Here is a 21,568-nt window from a genome sequence, read left to right as displayed (position 1 = left end):
GAATATTGGGTCGTTTTCAGTTGGTTGTAGTTTATATGTATGTAGTAAGAGAATCACAATAGTTTTACAGAAACTCACAGAAATGATGCAGAACAGAAAAATTCAAGTTATGGCATCATTATTGCAGGATAGTAGTTAATGATCTTAATTTTTTGCTGATAAGGAAAAAAATCTGTCTAGAAAATTTGCTCAACTAACTTCTGTAATATCCAGACCCTCCAACAGGCATTAACAGATGTAAAAAAAACTTCGCATATTCAATCTGTTCTTCAGCCTAGCACAGGTGTTTTAAAATACATCTTTAGGGGCCTTCCTAGCAAAGAAATGATTACCATTTTCCATCTGCTAGTTCAGGTTTAAACTGATTTTAAAAGCAATTACCAGGACATGTGAATAAGCAGCAAATAAATCCAGAACAATTTTTTAAAAAGACATTTCAGCAGCCAGCAAAAATTACTAGATAAAAGTAAAACAGCTTGACCACAATTGGTCACCTCACAGAGGAACAAATTTATGACTTGCTATATTTAAAGATGGACAGTAGCACCTTGAATTTAGGTCAGATGCACACTGGCAGCCTGTGCATGTGCACTAAAACAATATGATCTTCCATGCTCTAGTTAGAAGTATAAATACTGCACACTATACTAGCTGAAGCATCTGAGGAAGGGCATTATGTGAGAAATTATTATTGCATGAACAGAAACAAAATCTGTCAGTAAGAAATGCCTCTATTGCCCTACTTTTGGTTAGTGCACTAACTGGGCCCACTTTCATTTGCAAGTCTCAAAGTCCCTCCCCCCCATTAACACAACTCAAATCTTTTCAGGATTGCACTTAAGGTCAAAGAAAGCCAATAAGGCTGTTTGCTTTCTCCAATAGCTTCAGTCCATATTATAAGATGCTGCTCCCTGTATTTACATATTTCTGCATTGACTGCATTTCCAGAGTGTCACATTGTTTCAGTAATTATAATTATATATCAGTTGACGGACATCAATATAATATTTAGGCAAAATACGCTTCTCCATCAGTGGAAGATATCCTTGAATTTAGGTCAGATGCTGCACACAGGTTATGCCTCTAACTCATAGTTCAGTATATACGGAAGTATCTCAGTATGCTGAGCAGCCATCTAATTTCCTATGTAGTTCAACAACTGTACAGTTGCATTCAGCATCAGTGAACCTGAGTAAAATGAAGATTATATCTTGTCATCTAAGCGAATCTGTTCATAGCAGGTCAACTTCCTGATTATTGCAGTCAGTGTTGTTTGTCACAGTTGGGTTTTGCTCCACATTGGAGATAACTGACACAGAGTCCCAATGCTCTTCTCCTCCAGAGTTCTTAAATTCTTCATCCACACCCATACGAGGATTTTGTAAGTCCTAAAAAAGAAGATTGTTACACTGATATGTGTAGAACACTTCTATACTTGTAAACCCGTGTATAGGTTAATATTGTAAACATTTTGGGGTTAGAACACATAAATGTTTTACTAGTGGTGATTCTCTCCTCTTCAACCAACAGAAAAGCTTTTTACATCAAGGGAAAGGTGGCTTACACCACAGACAAATGCCACCATTAGTGGAACCAGTCCATAGGCTCTGCCTTGTTAATTACACTATAAAACACCTACAAACAGAAAGGCAAATGCCACTATAGTCCTGAGGACTTTTAACCTAGTGTGACACAGATTTTGCTTTGTGTGCAATAACGAGTGGAAATGGTTGGACCTGGCTTTTAATTTCAAATAAACCAGGTAGCTTGAGTTGGACATCTGTGGCTCTACATTCTCTGATCCACACTTCATATTGCAGCCTGTTTATTTAGTCAAGGCTAGCATAGTGTTGAGGCTGGACTGTCACACTAGGATCTAAAAGGCTCAGGTGAAAATTCCCATTCTGCCATGGAAGCTTGCTGGGAAACCTTGGGGAAGTCACACACACTCAGCTGAACTCAAGGCTGTTGTGCAGATAAAATGGAGAAAAGAAGAATGGTGTCAGCCACTTTGGATTCTCACTGAGGAGAAAATTGCTGAATTTATTAAATAACTAAAACCTGTTTGAAATGGAGTTATTTAAATCAATTCAGCTGTTCTGTTACCTTCAAACACCATGATCTACCCACAGTTTAAAGCTAATTTCCCAGTGACACTGGATCCCTCTCCCTGCCATCAGCACAGGGAACTTAGCCCTGACAAACCTCAAGCATACTGAAGCAGGACAGTATGGCCCTGGTGTTGAGCAACAAGCTGGCCATGCTGCACTGGCTGAAACTGTCACAACAGCTCCCAGAGTAGGAAGAATATGACACAAGCTTACAATACAATTAGCCTGCAACAAAAAGGGAACACAGATCAAGGCAAAAGAAAACAAACCTATGAAACAACTGTTGAGGTAACTAGATACTGCTAGCTGTTAGATGTGTGTATAAAGAACTCACATATTGCCACTTATTAATAAATCATATTGAACAAATTTCATTAAACAAATCAAACCTTTTCCATCAATGTACATAAACTGTCAGCAATGCATAAACAGTAACAGTAAACAAATGATGAACAATAATAGCAAACTGCTAGCGTTTGCTGTTATAGTTCATTACTATTTAGTGCAGTGGTTCTTAAACCTTTGCTGTCACACCACCCTTTGGAAAGATCTTATGACCCACCCCTCCCTTGAATCTGGCCTAAAATGTAGGCATGTTCACATTTTTAGAGCCTAAAAATGCAAGCATGTTTTCATTCAGAGCCTATAATTCAGTCTCTGGAGTGAAGTGAAAATGCAACTCACAGAAATGAACATAAATACAAACATTGAAACAGTTTTATAGAAATAATTTTTGTGTACATAAAATACAGATAAAATAACTTATAGTTGAGAGGCAACTCGCATCTTCCCTGGAGTCTGTTTATACCTCCCCAGAGGAGATCCCAGGTTTAGTGTGTGTTTGTTGTTACTGTTCACGCATTGCTGACAGTTTATGTTCACTGTTCTATGTACTTGTATTGTTTCTTTAATCATTCCTGCTCATGTAGATCAATGGGATTATTGTTCATTTATATAAAAAGTGACAGTCAGCACACTTGATTGAAAAGGTTTAATTTATCAGGATTTATACAATAATATGATTTATTAATAAGTGACAGTACACATTAATTTACATAATATAGTTAGTTTTTTAAACATACATCTAATAGCTAGCTTGGTGCCTAGTTACCTCAACACAGTCATATTTCCTACTTTCTTTAAACTTGGGTCACAGTAACAGCTACATGGCAGTTAAGTGACATGGCCTTGCAAGTACAAACATGCTTGAGGTTTGCGTAGTGCACTATGTTAGACACTTCTATGCCTATTACAATTATAGTTGACTGTACCTATAAATATACAGAAGTCATAAATACACATACCTCTTGATAGTGCAAAGGTATTTTAAGAGGAGGATGACAAAGCGATTTAATTATATTTGAATGCTTCAGTGTAATCATCAAGAAGAAAAATATAAAGAGTACAACAAAAGATAAGGCCACCAGTGTGATTGTTAAAATCTTTGTTGCCTCTGAAAAAGAAAATGAGATTATGGGGGAATTGTTTGATTGGATGACAGATTATCAAATAATGTTCAAACAACTTGCTTAAAATAATGTCAAAAAGACCATCTATGCAGGTTCCAAAAGCAAAGTGAGTTTGGCAAAGTGAGTTTGGCTTATACTAACTAGGCCTATGTGTATTAGGATGAAATCTCCCAGAGGACTCCTGCTTCTCTGCTTTGGCAGGAGGAAGGCAGCTCTTGGATGCACAACTAAGTAGAAAGAGCCCAAAGGTCTGAAGGGTACAGAGTAGGCAACAGAAGGAGAAAAAAAGGGGCAACAGGTGTATAAGAATATGAAGGGCTATATGCTACTGGAAGTTGGAAAATAGAAAAACCAGAAATATTTAAAGGGAGGCAAGTAACCAAGTGATGAAATGAAAGTCAAAAGTTTTCCTGTGTGCAAATGGATAATACTCGTGCATAAAAAAACACTATGGTTTGGATCCAGCAATGGACAATGAAAACAAAAGCTTCAGTGCAGTTCTGCTTCCACAAGATCTTTCCTAACACCTAGAATTTTGCCTCTATTTTATAGTGAGTGCTAATTGGTTGCACAAGTAAAAAATGCAAGTGAGGATAAGTTTGACTAGGTGCAAGCATCTCCTTTGGTTATTTCCTTGTTTTTCTCTTGGAACAAGAGCTCCACACAACTGGAAATTTTCTGCTGGATCAAACCCGATTAATGTCTCCATCAACTGATAAGCCATCATAATCAAGCACAAGATTCAGAACAGAAACTACATTTGGTGTAATGGGCCCAAATAAGCTTGCTAAAAGTCACCCCTTTTCATCTTGATGCCAACATATTATAGGGAAAAACATTTCAATAAAATCTGCTTAACTGTATCGATTCAACAATGCAAGACTGCAGTATTCTAGGCTGCAGACTAAGAGAAAGTAAAGCAGAAGTTCTGTTTCCTCACGGTCATAGAAACTAGATTCTGCAGTCATTAACTCCCTGAAACACAAAGTACTACATATTCTGGTACTGATAGAAAAAAGGGTAGAGATTTCTTTTTTTAAAAAAAAAAAGAACAAGTATGCAGCCATATTTAAAGACAGAAAAACATTTAAATCTGATGAAAATTCCTACCAATGATTAAGGGACCCCTAAAACATATTTTCATCATGAAAGCATTTTGCGTAGGAGAAAGTGGGGAAAAAATGCAAATACAGTAGTAACAGGAATCAAGAACACACATCTATTTCATTGCAGAAACAGAAAAAGTAACAACTGATTACAAAATCTGACTCATGAACACTAAGGAGCAATACATTTGTGAAATCACTGAAGATGGATTTCATACTCGTTGAGTGCTTTTAGAAATCTATAAAATATGACATGTCCTGTAAAAACCACAGGAAGTTTAGGAATGTCTGCTGTTTTTGACCATGTTTCTAGTTTTCCTCACAACCCAATTCTGCTGTCCTTTCTCCTTAAGCACATTACCTCAAACAGATATCTGATAAAATATCTTGTATTCAAGTTCAGAAATATAACAAAACCTCTCCCAAACTACCCCTCAGCTACATTTTTTGTTAAAGACACAGAATATTCCACACTCACAAATATATGCATTACTTTTTGGATTTTTATATTGCTGGAAACAGTCTTTAGAGCAGTTACGAGCAGCCTGATCTAGAGCCCCAAGCTCTCTGGCAGCATAGGGAGGGAGAGTTAAAAAAAAAGTCAAAAAGCCCTCCATTAGGCTCAATGAACAGGTAGTGTAAGTCCGAGGGCTTGGGTGCGATGTTCCCAGCCCCAGCTGGCTGGCTAAGGTTGGCTTCACCCCTAGGCACACCCCCAGAATACGCCCAGCCATGCCAGTACAGCATCCTGCACCAACAGGGTTGAAACATGATGGCTGTTTCCAGGGTTGGGTGCTATGCAGCTGTGCGGCTTGTGGGCACCCGCCTATCTACCCCCTCCGCCAGCACATATGCCTCCTGCGCAGGTGGGGTGGGCACCCGCAGAGGCGTACTGGGGATAAATGGTGCCCGGAGACAAATCACCTCCAGTGGTGCCCTCCCATGGGTGGGGACTCCACCCCATGCTCTGCTCTCCCCCCCTCCCCAAGCCCCACCCCCCGGACTCAGTGCTTATAAAAGTCCTGCTGCCTTGTCTTTGAGCACCCTTGACCCCACCCATGTCGTCATCGACATGGGCAGGGTCAAGGGTGCCTGGCTCCGCCTCCCACTGCTGTCTTCCTGGTCACGTGGGGGCCCAATTTTGTGCCCCCCATGCCCAGAAGAGTGGCACCCGGGCAAATACGCCACTGGGCACCCATGCCAGAGCAAGACTGCGCCCGCTCCAGAGGTGAGCCTGTTCCCCCCACCATTAGACTCTTTTGCAGAAAAGTATTCTTTAATAAGGTATCTGGACTATTAATATATGTCAATTTAGCTTCAGGAAGCAGGTTAAACTAGATAGCTTTAGTTATGATTCACGCCACATTGTTTTCATGACACAGCAATTAAAAACCACGTACCAGTGAGAGACGTTTTTTTACAATAAATGTAACTTAAATTTCCATGCAGATCTTGTTTAGGAAGCACTGATTCTATTTGAATGCAATACTCTGTCTTTTCCATCAGATTTGCAAGTTTGTGTCGTGTATTGCTGGTCTCTACTACCTGCTGTGTAATCAGAGGAGAAGGAAATAAGGTGCCATTTACTCTGTGGCAAAAATGTTAGTCAAATTCATTTCAGTTCTTTAACTCTAATATACAAAATGAACTTCACAGGTTAGTCTTGAAATAGATCATGAAGTATTGTATAAGTTTATACTGGAAGTCCACAAATCATTTAGCTAGAACAGTCTTGCACTGCTGAATTCACAGGATTTCTCCTGATTTCTTATTTGTAGCAAAACGTTTGAATAACCACGTCTGTCTTGTTACAAATATGACACCTCTGTCAGTTTCAGGTGCTGTGTCACTGAATTTATGCATCAAGTGCTTACACTTTAGAGATATTCCTCAGAAAAAAATGGTGCTTAAAGCATGTAAACCAATGCCATCTATCCTGCACCTACCCTGGCATCTCAGACCATTCTCCAACTGCAGAAGAATCTGCCATACCTTTCACTTAAGAATACTTTGTAAATAGAAAGAAAAACACTTCTTGGAAGAATTTTTATTGAAAAGATACAAGCTATTGCTAAAAACACCAGTAACTATTGGATCCTCCCAGGTATATTCTCAGGTAAAACTTCCAAATGAAGACAGAAGAACTTGTCTGGGACTGGGTTCAGTACCTGTTACTGACATGTATCTTAGTATGACAGTCTGTTCATACAAAAATCAATTCTGCAGGCTGTTTGTAACTCCTTAGTTACATTAGTTCTCTTTATTTACTTCAATTATACCTCACATTTCTTCCCAGTGGGGACCAAAAGTGGCTCACAACATTTCTTCTTTTCCATTTTATTCTCACAACATCTCTTTGAAGTGGTTTAAACAAAGAGTGTGTGACTGGTCCAAGGTCACCCAGCAAGTGTCCATGGCACAATAGAGATTTGAACCTGGATCTCCCAGGTCCTAGTCCAAAATTTTCAACTACTACACCAAGCTGGCCCATCATCCTTTTAAAAAACCCTTCCTGAAGTGAAAACTTTTTTCAAAAAATGCACCAGAAGACTTGTAAAAGACAGCCAGTTTAACAGCAGGAAAAGTGAAGGTAGCATATATGCTGTCCAACTACCTGTATTAACTAAACAAAATAATGTTACTATTTGATGCAGATACACATTAGGAAGGAAAATTATAGAACTGAAGATAAAGAATGTTTCAATAAATCATCTTTTTTCAGAAATTCTTTCATTACCACTTTGTCCTCTGAAGGCTGGTCCTTATTTGTTAACTTCTTCCAGTAATAAATAACATATCGAAAAACAAAGAATGTTGAATTATTATCAAAGGGAGGTTTATAGCTAACAAGAATTGAATTGCCTTCCACTGCTGTATCTATTTCTCTTGGAGGTCCCAAAATAGCTGAAATTGAAAAAGAGAAACAGGTAAGCACATCCCTATAACGAACAGATATGCATGGCACGCCCCACCCACCCACCCCGTTCAAAATATCCACACAACAGACCCAGTAGGACTATGAAACCTCAGGTTTGTCAAATAATAAAATATTAAATGGAAGCTAAGAAACTTAACTATAGTTCACCTGTTGAAGGAAAAGCCCCCAAGACACCTACAGAGGGAGGAACAGAATCAGTATCCCATTTTACCTTAGGGAAATAGGTGAGGAGATTGAGGTAAATACCTCAAGAGACAAACTAATTAAAATGGAGTTCTATGGTCTCTTGCTGTACTAATCAAGAACTTGTTACATTCTTTGTCTTAACAACCAAACCACTAAGCTGAGAGTTCTTATAAAGAAGAGACAAAAACTTACCTTTTTGTGTTGTGAAAGGAAGGTATTGGTGTGAACCACTACAGGGGAAGGGCTGGCTGAAAGTAGTAGAAACCACCTCAGAGTCCTATTCTACCTCCACATGTCTTCCTCTATATTAGCAGCACTTAATCCAGTAAAGTTATTTGTTAACATTATTAGCCACTCAAAACCTCCACCAAAACTGAAATGAGCTCAATCAGTGCTACTGAAAGGTGCGATGGGTGGCGGGGCAGCACCTGACTAGCACAAAAAGGAAACCCTACTGGGCAAAAACACCACTGGGCCCCAACTACTTTCTAAAAATGCTTTGCAGGAGCCAGGGATAGTGTCAGCAGGCACTGTGATATCCATGGACACCATGTTGGGGAAAGGTGGCCTATAAATTTTTACATGGAAGAAACTAATTCCTGTTACATAACTCTTGGTTTCTTTCATAAATAAAACTGTAACATTTCCTAGATATATAAAAATGGAAGCAAAGAAACGTACTTTTATCTGTTGCTCGAAATGGAGGAGTTTCTACCCAGTCAGACTTTAATTCCCCTTGTTCAGTCCTAACACGGAAAATTACTTTTACATGTGCTCTTATATCATTTGTGAAATAATATTCAGGCTTTGTCGTATTTATGGAATTTTCTTGCAAAGGGCAGAAAGATATTCTGAAATATAATATGAAGAAAAAACAAGCGATTAATTCATTCTTCTATTTTAGCATGACAGATTAAAAACTATTTGTGAAATATCGGTCAGTTACGCCAAACATGCTTTCTGCATGATGGGGGCGGGTGTCCGTCATAGCAAGATTTCTTGTACGGACCTGTGTTCTCAAGTCCCACTTTCCATTCTCTTTGTGGCAAGCAAGAACACTTTTAACACTTTTAATTTGATTTGCCACCAGCGCAGGGGAAATTTGCCAATGAGCACAGCTTTGCCCCAGAGATCTTTCCTCCACCCACAATCAGCCCTTCCTCTCGCTCGTGACACTGTGTATGCCTTCCCCCTCACCCCTCCCTTTTATGTTGCCAGCTGCTTCAAATAACAGAAAATCTAATTTACACAACATCCCTCTCTAATTCTCTTGACATTTTGAGATATTGTAACAAAAAGAGAGCTTGGAAATAACAAGTCTCTGTCCTCCAGCGGCAGCAGCTCCAGCAGCAATAAGTGTCATGTGAAGGGGATGGGGTGAGAATATCTGCTCTAGGATGATGTCCTTCTTTAGTAGCCTGTGGCCCAGGGAGTTGTTTTGCCTTTTTCATTGTGATGGGAATAGAGAAGATTACTTTTGAAATGGTAATATCAACATAAGGACAGTTTAAAAAGCTACACTACCAGGTGTAATGAGATCTGTGCCTTTAAGAATCACTTCATGGACAGAATTAAGAGAACCAGGTCTGGAGAGGTCTCTGAAGAAAAACTCCAGAGAGGGAGGCCTCCTCACGTATAAACAGAAAAATGTGAGGAGGGCCCTCTGCAAGCCTGCTGTACAGAGAAGAGGTAATAGTTCCATGCGTAATGGGCCATCTAGTCAGACCCCAAAATACAGGAGTATGCATTTTCCATCAATGGTAAAAAGAGACCTGTCTTTTTATAATTGTATATAGCGAATAGCATGCAGGAGCAGGCAGCACACAGTATTTGATAATGTATTTCCACAGTCATACCATAGGGAAAAAAAAGGTTATCAAAAATTATGGGTCTTATGTTAATTATATATTGGTTTGCATCCAGTGATAAATCCGATTTCTGTCATTGGAGTCAGAATTCTTCATTTTGCCCTCCTGCTGCAGTCCAAAACAACCCCTTAAATGCTGCTCCTGAGGGACAGGAGAAAAATATCCTTCTCCAGTTCCATTAGCAGAATTTTTCTGTGGAGTGGGCAGAAAAATGGGTTGGACTCTGCACAGTGGTATCCATGCACTGGTGGCCATAATATCCTAAACAATTGTGCCTTCAGAGATTGTGGATGCAACAAAGGCCACATAGTAAGCTCTCATAACCGCCCTATGTCTTGCAGCTTTGTCATGAATACAATGCTAAGCTTGCTCCAGTCATCCAAGTTCCAACTTCTTTTCCCTCAGCTTCCTGGTGTGCCAGGGGCCCAATTTGGAGGGATGTGTGTGAAGAGGGTGTTGGGCAGTAACCCTGCTGATGGCTTCTCACACATGGTTATGCAAGTAAACGGTCAAGACATCTAGCAAAGCTATTAAAACCCTATACACACTAATCTAGGCATAAGCCCTGAATAACATATCCAAACTTATGTTGGAGCAGATAGACACAGAACTGTGCTATAAGAAACCTTAGTATTGCAACCCTTGCCCTACAGTTTTCAGAAGTATTTCCTACTAAGTCACCCTGATCAAAGCCTAAGGCAACATTTCCTGTGAAGCATAACGATTAAAAATCTGAAAGGCTGTAGCAGAGAAAGGGGAATGAATTCTATTAGTTTCCCCTTCATTATTAAGCCATACCCCTAGAATGTTGAACCTTTCCATTTCTGAATATATCTGAAAATTCTGATTTTCTATTAGAATTAATATAAATAGTGTGACACTGAAACCAATGTATTTTTAAAAAATTATGCATGATTACTTACAACATTTGAACAATGCAAAGGTTTTGGTATACAAGTAGTGTTTACTTACGAGCAATATTCAACTCTGTATGACACTTCACTGTTATTGATCCCCTTAACCGGGGACCATTTTAATGTACTCTGAAAATTATTTGAGACAATTATGACGTTCTGTGGTGCTGGTAAATGGAAAGAAGATTCTAAGGAGAAGAGAAAAACACATGACAGTAAAATTAAGTTTAAAATATTAAACACACATATTTCTGCCTCCCAACATGCAGGATAGATGATCAAGCTGACAGAAGCAATGGCAGGTTGGCTTCTGATAACTGTTAAAGGTTGAGAGAGGCTGAGGATTATCATAGCAAGGCCTAATGTCTGATATGAAAAGAGTGGAAGGGGAGTGTGGTACTTAGTAAAGTCTGATATAACTTTCATGAACACCTTATTTTCACATCAAGTGAGCAGTACAGATGTTTCACACTGCCAATGTTGTGCTCTCACAACCTGTGCCCCATGCATAAGCATAAGCATAAGCATTTTATTGTCATTGTGCACGCACAACGAAATTTACAGCAGCATTCCTCGATGCACACAATTTCAGACTCATACATCATCCTCACTTTCCCCTTCCTCCACCCATCCCTACACAGCCCCAAATACATCAATATGAAGCAGCGGAGTTTAGCATAGCCACAGCTCTAGAGTAGAAGCTGTCTCTAAGCCTCTTTGTCCTAGTTCTGAGGGCCCTGTATCGTCTGCCAGATGGTAATAGTTTAAAAAGAGAGTGTGCTGGATGAGACGGGTCCCTCAGAATATTTTGGGCTTTATTTAGGCTTCGGGAATTATAGATTTCTTCCAAGGAGGGAAGAGGGCAGCCGATAATCCTTTGTGCAGTAGTGATCACCCTTTGGAGCGCCTTCCTATTCGCCACTGTGCAACTGGAGAACCATACACAGATGCAGTAGGTTAGGACACTCTCTATAGCACAGCGGTAAAAGGACACCAGAAGTTTTCCATCTAGTTGTTGCTTCCTTAAAAGTCTCAGAAAGCACAGTCTTTGCTGGGCTTTCTTAACCACCGCGGCAGTCTGTACGCCCCAGGTCAAGTCCTCTTTAATCATAACACCCAGAAATTTAAAACTAGCCACCCGCTCCACTTGATCTCCATTTATAGTCAAGGGCTGAATTTCTGAGCTATTCCTTCTATAGTCCACTATGAGCTCCTTTGTCTTGTTAGTGTTAAGAACAGTGGCGTTCCTGCCTAGGGACAGGGGGTACCCTCTGTCCCCGGGCGCCCCTCATTTGGTCACATGGGGGGGCGCCAGCATTTCAGGGTCGTTTGTGGGTTTTTTAAGTTTTTAAAGTGTTTTTCATCTGCCTGTAGGCGATTTAGATTCATAATTACTCGAAATTTCAGGGTACCATCCAGAGACTGTCCTTGATGATATTTTTCATCCGAATTTGGTGATGTTTGGTTTTAGCAGTTGCTGGACCCCAAAGGGTGACCTCAACCCCATTGTTTTCTAATGGGAGCTAACCTGAGATAAGCTACCCATTTGGGGCCTATAACATTGGTCCCCTGAACATAACTTCACTAAATGGTGGCATCATAAGAATAGCGTTAACAGATGATACCCTGAAATTTTGGTGTCACTAGCTTTAAAAATACACTTCTTCCAGGCACCCTGTAAGAATGTGCCCAAGATTCTTTGTTTTGCAGTGACTTTGCTCCATTGTAGCCAATGGGAATTTCTGAGTGTGTAGGCAGGCACATTTTTTTTGAAGATAGAGGCACCAGACTTTCAGGATGGCTCCAGGAGGGCCTCCCTGGTAATAGCATCCAGGTTTGGAGACCTTTGCTTCTGGGGGGGGTTCAATTTATGGGCCCCTCAAAAGGCTTATTTTGTTTCCGCCTCCTGCACGGAAAGCCTGTGGCCTGGAGTTTCCTCTCAGAACTATCTCAACTGCCCCCCCCCCACTCCAGAAGCAGCTCACCGCTTGATGCTATTACCAGGAGACCCTCCTGAGCCACTTTGAAAGTCTGGCTTCTTATCTCAAAATGCAGCCTGCCTCAGAAATTCCTCATTAGCTACAATGGAGCAAAGTCACTGCAAAACAAAGAATCTTAAGAAATTTCAGTGCCTGGAAGGGGTGTATTTTTAAGTTAGTGATTAATTAAAATTCCCTTGGTGGGTATCATCTATTAACTAATTTATGATATACCCAAGTTTGGTGAAGTCATAAATTAGACTTCAAAGTTATGGTCCCTCAAATGGCAGCCCCCATTCAGGTTAGCTCCTACTGGAAAAACAATGCGGATGGGGGGCATTCCATTTGGTGTCCATAACTTTGTTGCCCCCTGAAACAAACATCGCTAAACTCAGGTGGTATCATCAGAGCAGTCTCTGGATGATGCCCTGAAATCATGGTGCTGTTAGCTTTAAAATGTGCTCCCTGCAGGCCAAAACACCAAAATACCCCCCCAAAACTCCAAATACCTTGTGACTGATTTGTTCATATTTAAGAGACATAATCTGACAATTTTGTCCCAGTGCCCAATTTGCCCATTCCAGCTGAATTCAAGCATTTGTTTCATCTGAATCTCCAACCTCAAAAGTGATGCTGTTTGAGAATTAATGAACAGCATCACTTTCAATTTAGCTTTAACCGGGGACCCCTGATTCTCCCTTTAAGGTAGGTTGAAAAGAAGAATCTGAGCCCCCTAGTTTAAACACCATTGAAAGTGATGCTGTTTGTATGGATCCAACTGGAGGTGTTTAGAGAGATGATGCTGACATTTGTTTGGTAAATGTTTTGTTGGGGGTGATTTGTGAGAGATTTACATGCTTAAAACACAATTGCACTGGCTTGAGTTGTTTTCAGGTTAACAACCTACCTCATAGGGTTGTTGTGATTAGGAAATTAGGAAAGAGTTGTGGGAGAGCCACAAGGTTTTGGACGGGAGGGGAGGTGTTTTGGTGAGCTGGTACAAAAAAATCCTCATTGTTTGGTCATGGTGGGGAGGGTGCGTTCACTGGCGGGAGGGGGGCGCCAAACTCAGGTTTTGTCCCCGGGCGCCAGTTTGCCTAGGTACGCCCCTGGTTAAGAACCAGGTTATTTTCCCTGCACCATGAGAGCAGTCGGTCCACTTCATTCCGATAGGCAGATGAGCCCCACCACCGTTGTGTCATCAGCAAATTTGATAATGGTGTTACTATGATAGACAGGAGTACAGTCATATGTATAAAGGGTGAACAGTAAAGGACTCAACACCCAGCCCTGTGGCGTTCCCATATTTAGAGTAAGAACTGAGGAAACCCGATTTCCCAGTCTAACCCTCTGGGAACGTCCAGACAAGAAGTCCCTAATCCACAAACAGATTGAATGTGAGAGTCCATGCAACTATGTTTATACATTTCTTGGCAAATTAAAATGGCCGTTACACCAATTCCTTCTAAAGACACCCCATCTCATTAATTTCAGCACATAATCACATTCTCGTAGCACATTTCAATAGAACTTAGGAGTATTTCACTCCTAACCAAGAGGATGAAAAGCGCAATGGGACTGTCATTATATGCAACCTTAAAATGTCTCTTGTTCTGTACAGCTTCCAAGGCATAGAAGTTAAGATAGTACCTTTTAAATTACAGTGTCTACTTTTTGAAAGAATGAGTCCAGTTGTGTAGGGATTGTTTAAAAATTAGAATATACTACTTTATCAAATTCATTCTGAAAAAAACACAATGAAATAGCTAATTTGACCCTTGACATGGACTACATAATCAAAAGCCAGATGTAAGTGTGTGCTAAGTTCCCGAAGAAAATCTGACACATTTGGGTGTTAACTAAGAACAAGATTTGTTTCAGATAGCTGTGCACTTTGGGAATCCTTCTGTTGCTCTGAGGTGTCTTTAATAACAGGTTTTAGAATTTTAGAATTTAATGCTAAAAATCAGCCCATATTAGCATAGCCAAAGGGACTTGCCTTTCCCACTTTTGCAACATTTCTCAAATCCTCTCTAAAATGGAGAACAAAAACATGTACTAAACAATGCAGTAATACACCAGAGTTTACTCAATAAGGAGACAAAGCTGTGAAAGATCTTGTTTTGTCCACATCATGGTCCTTACATCCCTGAAGTCATACAGTCAAATTGCAACCCTTTGCTCTAAACATGGTCTGGCTCCAGTGCCCACAGCTCACATTTCTTTTCCCATTACCGGTAATTCTTTATTACTCTATTTGGGATCACTTTATGTGCAACTTCACACTGGAGCTAGGCTGAATATAGTTCAACCACTCACTCTGAGTGCATCTGTTATCATCACCAATACAGCATGTGTTCACTACAAAATGCATTAACACCCACAAAAATTCTTCCAAGGTAGCTCCATACACTAAGGTTGCCAGCTCCAGGTTGTAAAATTACTGGAGAATAGGGGTGGAATTTGGGAGATAATGGGACATGTGGAGGAACCTCAGTTGTGGGATATAATCCCATGCAGTCCACCCTCCAGATCAGCCATTTTCTCAAGGGATCAGATGTAATTCCAAGATAATCTCCTGGCTTCACCTAGAGGTTGGTAGTGAGGTTCAAAGCCTTTCCAATTCCTCTACTATGCATTGCAGAAAATTCTGGGGAGTGTTCTAGTCTAGAGACTTCACAGTTTACACAAGGTATTAACTCTAGTAAGGCTAGCCCAGTTTCATGAGCCCTGGTTTATATTATGATGGGAGACGACCAAGGAAAACCAGAGTTGCTATGAAGAGACAGGCAACAGTAAAACAAAATAAATAGCTGTGACTTGATGACAAAAAACTGAAGAGAATGAGGTGTCTATGTTCTACACTTGCCCCAATGTCAAAATAAATGTGGCTTTATATCACCCCAGACCACAGGTCCATCTACTGTGACTTGTCTACTGTGTTCTTCAGGGTCTTGGATAAGAAACCCCCCTCCCTCAACTTGCTACTTGAGAACCTTTAACTGGAGGGATTAAGTCTGGGACTTTCTGCATGTAAGATAGTGCACCATCATGGAGTCATGGTCCTTTCCCAACTTTGCTATGCCCCCCTTCCCAAACATACACACACTTAGTGTGTATTTTCTAATTCAAATGCTCTAGTTCAGTGGTTCTCAACCTGTGGGTCGGGACCCCTTTGGGGGTCGAACGACCCTTTCACAGGGGTTGCCTAAGACTCTGCATCAGTGTTCTCCATCTGTAAAATGGATAAATGTTAGGGTTGGGGGTCACCACAACATGAGGAATTGTATTAAAGGGTCGCAGCATTAGGAAGGTTGAGAACCACTGCTCTAGTTCAATGCATGTTCCTGGACACTGGGGGAATTCACAAGCCTTAACCCATGCAAACGTTCATCGGTGCTGAGTCGCAAAACGCGCTTTCAGAAGTATGGATTAGTCTTTGAATAGGTAATTTTTTAAAACAAATACCCCTGGTCATGTCCAGAGTGCAGTTCCCTCCAGCTTTACAACGTGTTTGCTCCAATGCTTTCGACAGTTACACACCAGTTCAACAGATACAACTTTTGCCAGCATTGTACATCCATGAAGGAGAAAGGCATACATGTTACAGCTCTACCTACAGCAAAGCTTCCTGCTTCGAAAAGGACGACTCTACTGAATACCCCAAATCCACCCCAGCCAGCCAGCCTCACGTCCCGTCCTTTCCAGACAGCAGCCGCTGCTTCCTTGTTGTCAGAAGGCCCAACCCAACTTCTGTGCCCTCCGTACCTGCTCCGGCTGTCTCAAGAAGGGATCTCAGCAGGAACACCAGCAGCAGCAGCAGCGGGAGACGAAGGCACAGCATAGCCAGGAAGAGACTTTGTCTGTCGTCCTCTCAAGCACCTTCTGAAGGGGTGGCCGAAAAAGGCAGCTTTTCCTCCGCCATGGCCTCCTACATGCCGTGCGATCCCATCCACTTCAATCCCACAAGCCCGCCCTAAGGCCTGGCCTCGCCTCGAAGCACGGCCTCTTCCCGGACTTGCTCGCAGGGGAGTAGCCGGGGCGGAGCAGGAAGGAGGAGCTCGCCGCCGGGCATTAGGATCGGCTGCTAAAAGAGGATCGGAGCATCCGAGAGCTTTGCTGAGCGACTGCAACTCACAGGCTTTGCCTTGGTTTCAACGTGATGTTATGACGCAGGAAACGACCACATCCACCCCCGAGTCGCACATGATCATCACCCGAATGGCTGATATGCGCGGTGTGTTTCACAGTTACTTGGCTGATTTGATTTGCTCATCTGATTGGAATCTAAACACCCCTTTTTCACATGCAGGCATAGTTCCTGCAATGAAAGCCAAAAGTCAGGGCGGTGGTAGAGGAGGAAAAGAAATGCAATATGTTCTTAAAAGGTTTCTAACACACACACACCCTTCCCCCTGGAAGCCTAAAAGCTGGAATGAGGAAACAACAAAGAAAGTAAAATTTAAATAGGGGTCAATGCAAAATATCTATCCCATCCTCCAAACAACAAAAACTATAGAAAATAAAAATAGATATTCCCCATTGATTCCTATCACATCCAATTAGCTTTGTTTTGTCCCTTTTCCCTCTACTTATCTCAATCTCTCCCTCCTGCCACCCCTTTTTTTACTCTCTTCAATGTCTGCCACTTTCTCTCACCCCACCCCACCCCCCATCACTATCTCTTTCTGCCCCACGTCTTCTTCCTCTCACCCTCACAGTAGCGTTGGCAGCAGTGCTCCTAGCCACCCCTGCTCCCCCACCTCATCAGTGTCGGCAACGGCTCTCCCTAAATTGCAGTTGTATCTGCCAACTATAGAGATAGGTTCCCCTTAAGATTGCCAGCTCCAGGTTGGGGAATTCCTGGAAATTTGTCTAGAGCTGGAACTTGACCAAAGAATTCTGCAGTGATCAAACTCAAATGCTCCAAGTGTCAAATATCAATTACATGTGAGGGACATGCAAAAATTTTCAGGAGACTCACAAGCATAACAGTTTCAGATAGGTATGTAAGAGTAATAGTTTCAGATTACAGTTCTCCTTTCTCTAAAGTTTCCTTAAATAGACCTAGCCACACAGGCTTGTTTTCACAATTGCCATTTCAGCGAATGATTTCCACAAAGAAGAAGAGTTTGGATTTATATTCCAACTTTCCAGAAGCGTTCCGGCAGAAAATGGGGCCGGGGCAAGACCAGAGTTTGCCCACCCTCCCCCCATGGAGTCCAGAGCAGTCTATGGCCATCCTGCTGACGCTGGCCTCTGGCCTCGCTCTTAAGGAGGGGGTGGGGGAGCTGTTCGCACCATCCAGGGCTGTCCGTAGCTTCTGGAGGGCCCGGCAGCATGGCCTGCGCTGCCACCTCTCTGGGGAAGCACACCGGGCCATGGCCATCTGGGTGTGTTCTCTCAGGCTGCGGCAAGGCCCCAAGGGAGGCACTCTGACACCCTCCCCCGCAGCTGCTGGCCCTGCCTGACCCTGCTGACCCCTTAATGAGGCCCGGGCTGCATCAGCGCAGGGCGTCATCGGTCCTCCGGGGCTGGGTTGGCATTGTTGAGAGGCCAGCAGGGCCAGGTGGGACCAGCAGCCATGTTGCAGCTGTGGGGGCTGGCAACGGCCAGGGTGCCTCCCCTGGGACTTTGGCCGATTCTCCACTTAAAAAAAAAACGCTGAGGCAAACTGTTCTCCTTTGAATCGCCGCTTTTGAGCATGAAGTCTTACTCCCCACCGCAGGAACGCGCCTCCTGTCTTCTTTTAAAAAAAACCTTTTCTGTCCCTGTTTTTGCAGCAGGGCGCAAGGGCAGAGGGAGGGAAGGGAGCGTTTGGGGGCAGCCTCCGTCTTGAAACCAGCAGTCACACCCCCGGGCTTCCCCCCTCCCCCACGCAGATGTGTTCAAAAAGGTGCTGTTCCATCCAGAAACAGAAATACCACACGCTGAGGGGAAAGGAGAGCGGCAGATTCGGGGTTGCTGTGCTGTCGCCACTGGCACAGTTGGGAGTGCAGCGGGACCCCGCATCACTTGCCGCGAGTAGCGTGCAACAAAAGGTAAGTGGGGAAACGACCTTTGCTGCGGCCTTGCCATGGCCCAGGAGAACACAGCCAGACAGCCATGGCCCAGGGCGCTTTCCTGGAGAGGCCAACAGCACAGGAGGGGGGGCAGGGGTGATTTTGTGTCCCCCATGTGGCGCCCGGGGACATGTGACACCACATGTTCCTGTGGACGGTATTCCCCTGCACCTTTCTCTCCTATAAGGAGACGCAAAGGGGCTTACAAACTCCTTTCCCTTCCTCTCCCCACAATAGACACCTTGCGAGGTAGGTGGGGCTGAGAGGGTTTCGAAGAACTGTGACTAGCAGTTCTGTGTCACCTAGCAGGAATGTAGGAGTGTGGAAATAATCTGCTTCACCAGATAAGCCTCTGCCACTCAAGTGGAGGAGCAGGGAATCAAACCCAGTTTTCCAGATTAGAATCCCCTTGCTCTTAACCACTACACCACACTTGTTTCAACAGACTGCCTTCACAGCTTTCTCTCACTTTCTTCCATAGCCTGCATTTTAAACCACAGCAACATACATATAAAATCCTACATTTACAATAGAAATAAAACACACACAAAATATTTACATAACAAAACACCACCCACACTATTTACTATTTCGCTCCTCCTGCCAACCTTTCCCTGCTTCATTCTCTCCGTCCCTTCCTCCCTCTCCACCAACCGACCAACCTTTGATCTGCCCTCCATCTTCAGATCAGTTTATTATTTATTTACTACATTTATACCCTGCCTTTCACCACAACATGGACCCAAAGCAATGTATATCATTACTATTTAATTTTATGTCCACCGTTGCTTTGTGAGGCTGAGAGCGTATGACTGATAGAATACCTCATATTAGTAGAATACCTCATATTCTACTATGGACAAGCAAAAATTAGTCCGAGGAAGACAACTTCTAAATGAAGAGAGAGCTGGCAGCCCATCATGTATCTGTTTATTCTGAAGAAGGATTATGGATTCAATTCGTCGTTGCCAAGAATTTATCTTTGAGAAAGGCTACAGAATGGAAAAGGACGTTTGACTTCTTGCTAAGAGTTTCTCTGTGAAAAGGAAGTTCATTTCAAAGTGAGATTACAGAATGGAGGACTTTTGACTTCTGTGAGACCTGTAATAGAGACATCATCGGTTATTCACCAAATTGCAAATTAGTGTTAACTTGTTCAAATAAATTATTATAATGATGTAATCAGTGGTAGGATTCAAATAATTTAACAACTGATTGTTTATAAGCACCGTTTTAAAAACTGGTTCTGCCAAAGTGGTGCGAACCTGCTGAGTCCCACCACTGGATGTAATTAATTTTTGCCCTGCAGCCATATTCTTTGTACTTTGTTTATACTGCTGTTAAAGAGGAGCAAGCAGCCAGTCCTGGCTGAATCATGCAAACTGCATGGCTTCTAGGGTATCGGGTACCCCTGGCAATCAACAAAGTTAGGGTTTACCAGGCTTAAAATGAGGTCTAGACCAGGGGTAGGGAACCTGCGGCTCTCCAGATGTTCAGGAACTACAATTCCATCAGCCTCTGTCAGCATGGCCAATTGTAGTTCCTGAACATCTGGAGAGCCGCAGGTTCCCTACCCCTGGTCTAGACATTGAGATTGCCGGCATGATGACATCACTTCTGGAAGTGCCATCATCACATCAGTGACTTTGAAGGAGATGTTCTGGCGTTTTGGCAAAAACTCTGGTAGAAGCTGTTTTTACTATAGAGTTTTGCTGAAATACCAGAGCCTCTCCCTCAAAGCAGCTGATGTGGTAATGTCACTTCCAGAAGTGATGTCAATTGTGCCAGAGATTGTCAAGGTCTAAGCCTCATTTTAAGACTCATGCCGGCCAGCTGGACCGTGCCAGAGGGAGGGGACCAAAAGTGAGGATGTATAGAACACGTGTGAAATGTTCAAAGCACTTCATCTACCTTATCTCTGCAATCCTTTTAATAATGTAGGAAGCTAGACCCATATTATTATTTCCTATATTGCAGCTGAGAAAACAGTGTCTTCCTGCTGCCTTAATGAATTCATGGTTGAAGTGAAATATGAACAGGGACTTCCCAGTTCACATACTTTCGTTACACTAAGTAATATCTCACAGAAACTTTTTAAAATGGCTCTTTTCCAGATTTCCAGATTTCACGATGTATCGGTAGTATGTGCAATAAAGAAAGTGAAGGGGAGGAATTTTAAAATATGTAAAGTAAAATATATTTGCATTTGATTCTGCAGATTTGGAAATTATGGTTATTATACAGTGGTCATCTGACCAAAAGTGTGGTATAATTTATATACAGAATACACAGCAACATATTTGGTATCGGGAAACCACCTTCACAAATTAGTTGCCAAACACTTGCATGTGTTAAAATTGCATCCAGAATTCTATGAACACTGAGTGCTAAATATGATTTTTTTTGTTTTGTGTCTGAAGGACTGCAGCTACACCTCTTGTGCTCACCACACCCTATTTTACCCTATTCTCTTATGGGTAGGTTGCTGTCATAAACAGAAACAAACTGTATATTATATTATGTTCAGCACACATGATTTGTTTGCCACATGTATTTTACCCTGTTGTAATTCCCTACTGTTGTAATACTTTTTTTTCTTGCTTTATACGTTCACTCTGTATTATGTCTAACATGCTTTACTTTTAAAATTTTCTGAAGTCCTAGTACACTGCTTATTAGACAGATCTTTGTATTCATGGTATCAGCTTACACTGTGTAATCCGCTTTGAATCAGAAAGGTGAACTATAGATGAAATAAATTCTCTCCCACCACACTCTTTGTACCACTGGCTGGTATTGCCACCTGTGCCCTTGTGCTTCAACCAAGTATAGAAGCTGATACCAGCCCTGCCTAAATCACCTTCTTGCTGATATGGAGCTGATATGGAGACAGGCTAGCTCATTACATTGTTAGTGTAAGCAATTTGGCAACTTT

The 21,568-nt window shown here is 42.1% G+C and overlaps 1 protein-coding gene across 1 annotated transcript; it reads right to left on the bottom strand.

Moving 5' to 3' along the window:
• Positions 1-13: 13 nt before the first annotated feature.
• On the bottom strand, positions 14-16,731 carry IFNGR2 (interferon gamma receptor 2). Its single transcript, XM_048492899.1, has 7 exons — positions 16,340-16,731; positions 10,651-10,780; positions 8,492-8,661; positions 7,424-7,590; positions 6,087-6,234; positions 3,416-3,564; positions 14-1,388 (listed from the first exon to the last, which is right to left on the bottom strand). The coding sequence occupies exons 1-7, from the start codon at positions 16,413-16,415 to the stop codon at positions 1,233-1,235; spliced, it is 996 nt and encodes a 331-aa protein (XP_048348856.1). The 5' UTR covers positions 16,416-16,731; the 3' UTR covers positions 14-1,232.
• Between the last annotated feature and the right edge of the window lie 4,837 nt (positions 16,732-21,568).

This window comes from Sphaerodactylus townsendi, linkage group LG04 (genome assembly GCF_021028975.2).
Source record: "Sphaerodactylus townsendi isolate TG3544 linkage group LG04, MPM_Stown_v2.3, whole genome shotgun sequence".
NCBI lineage: Eukaryota > Metazoa > Chordata > Lepidosauria > Squamata > Sphaerodactylidae > Sphaerodactylus > Sphaerodactylus townsendi.
Note: the sequence above shows the minus strand (reverse complement) of the source record. Positions and strands in the feature narration are given on the sequence as shown.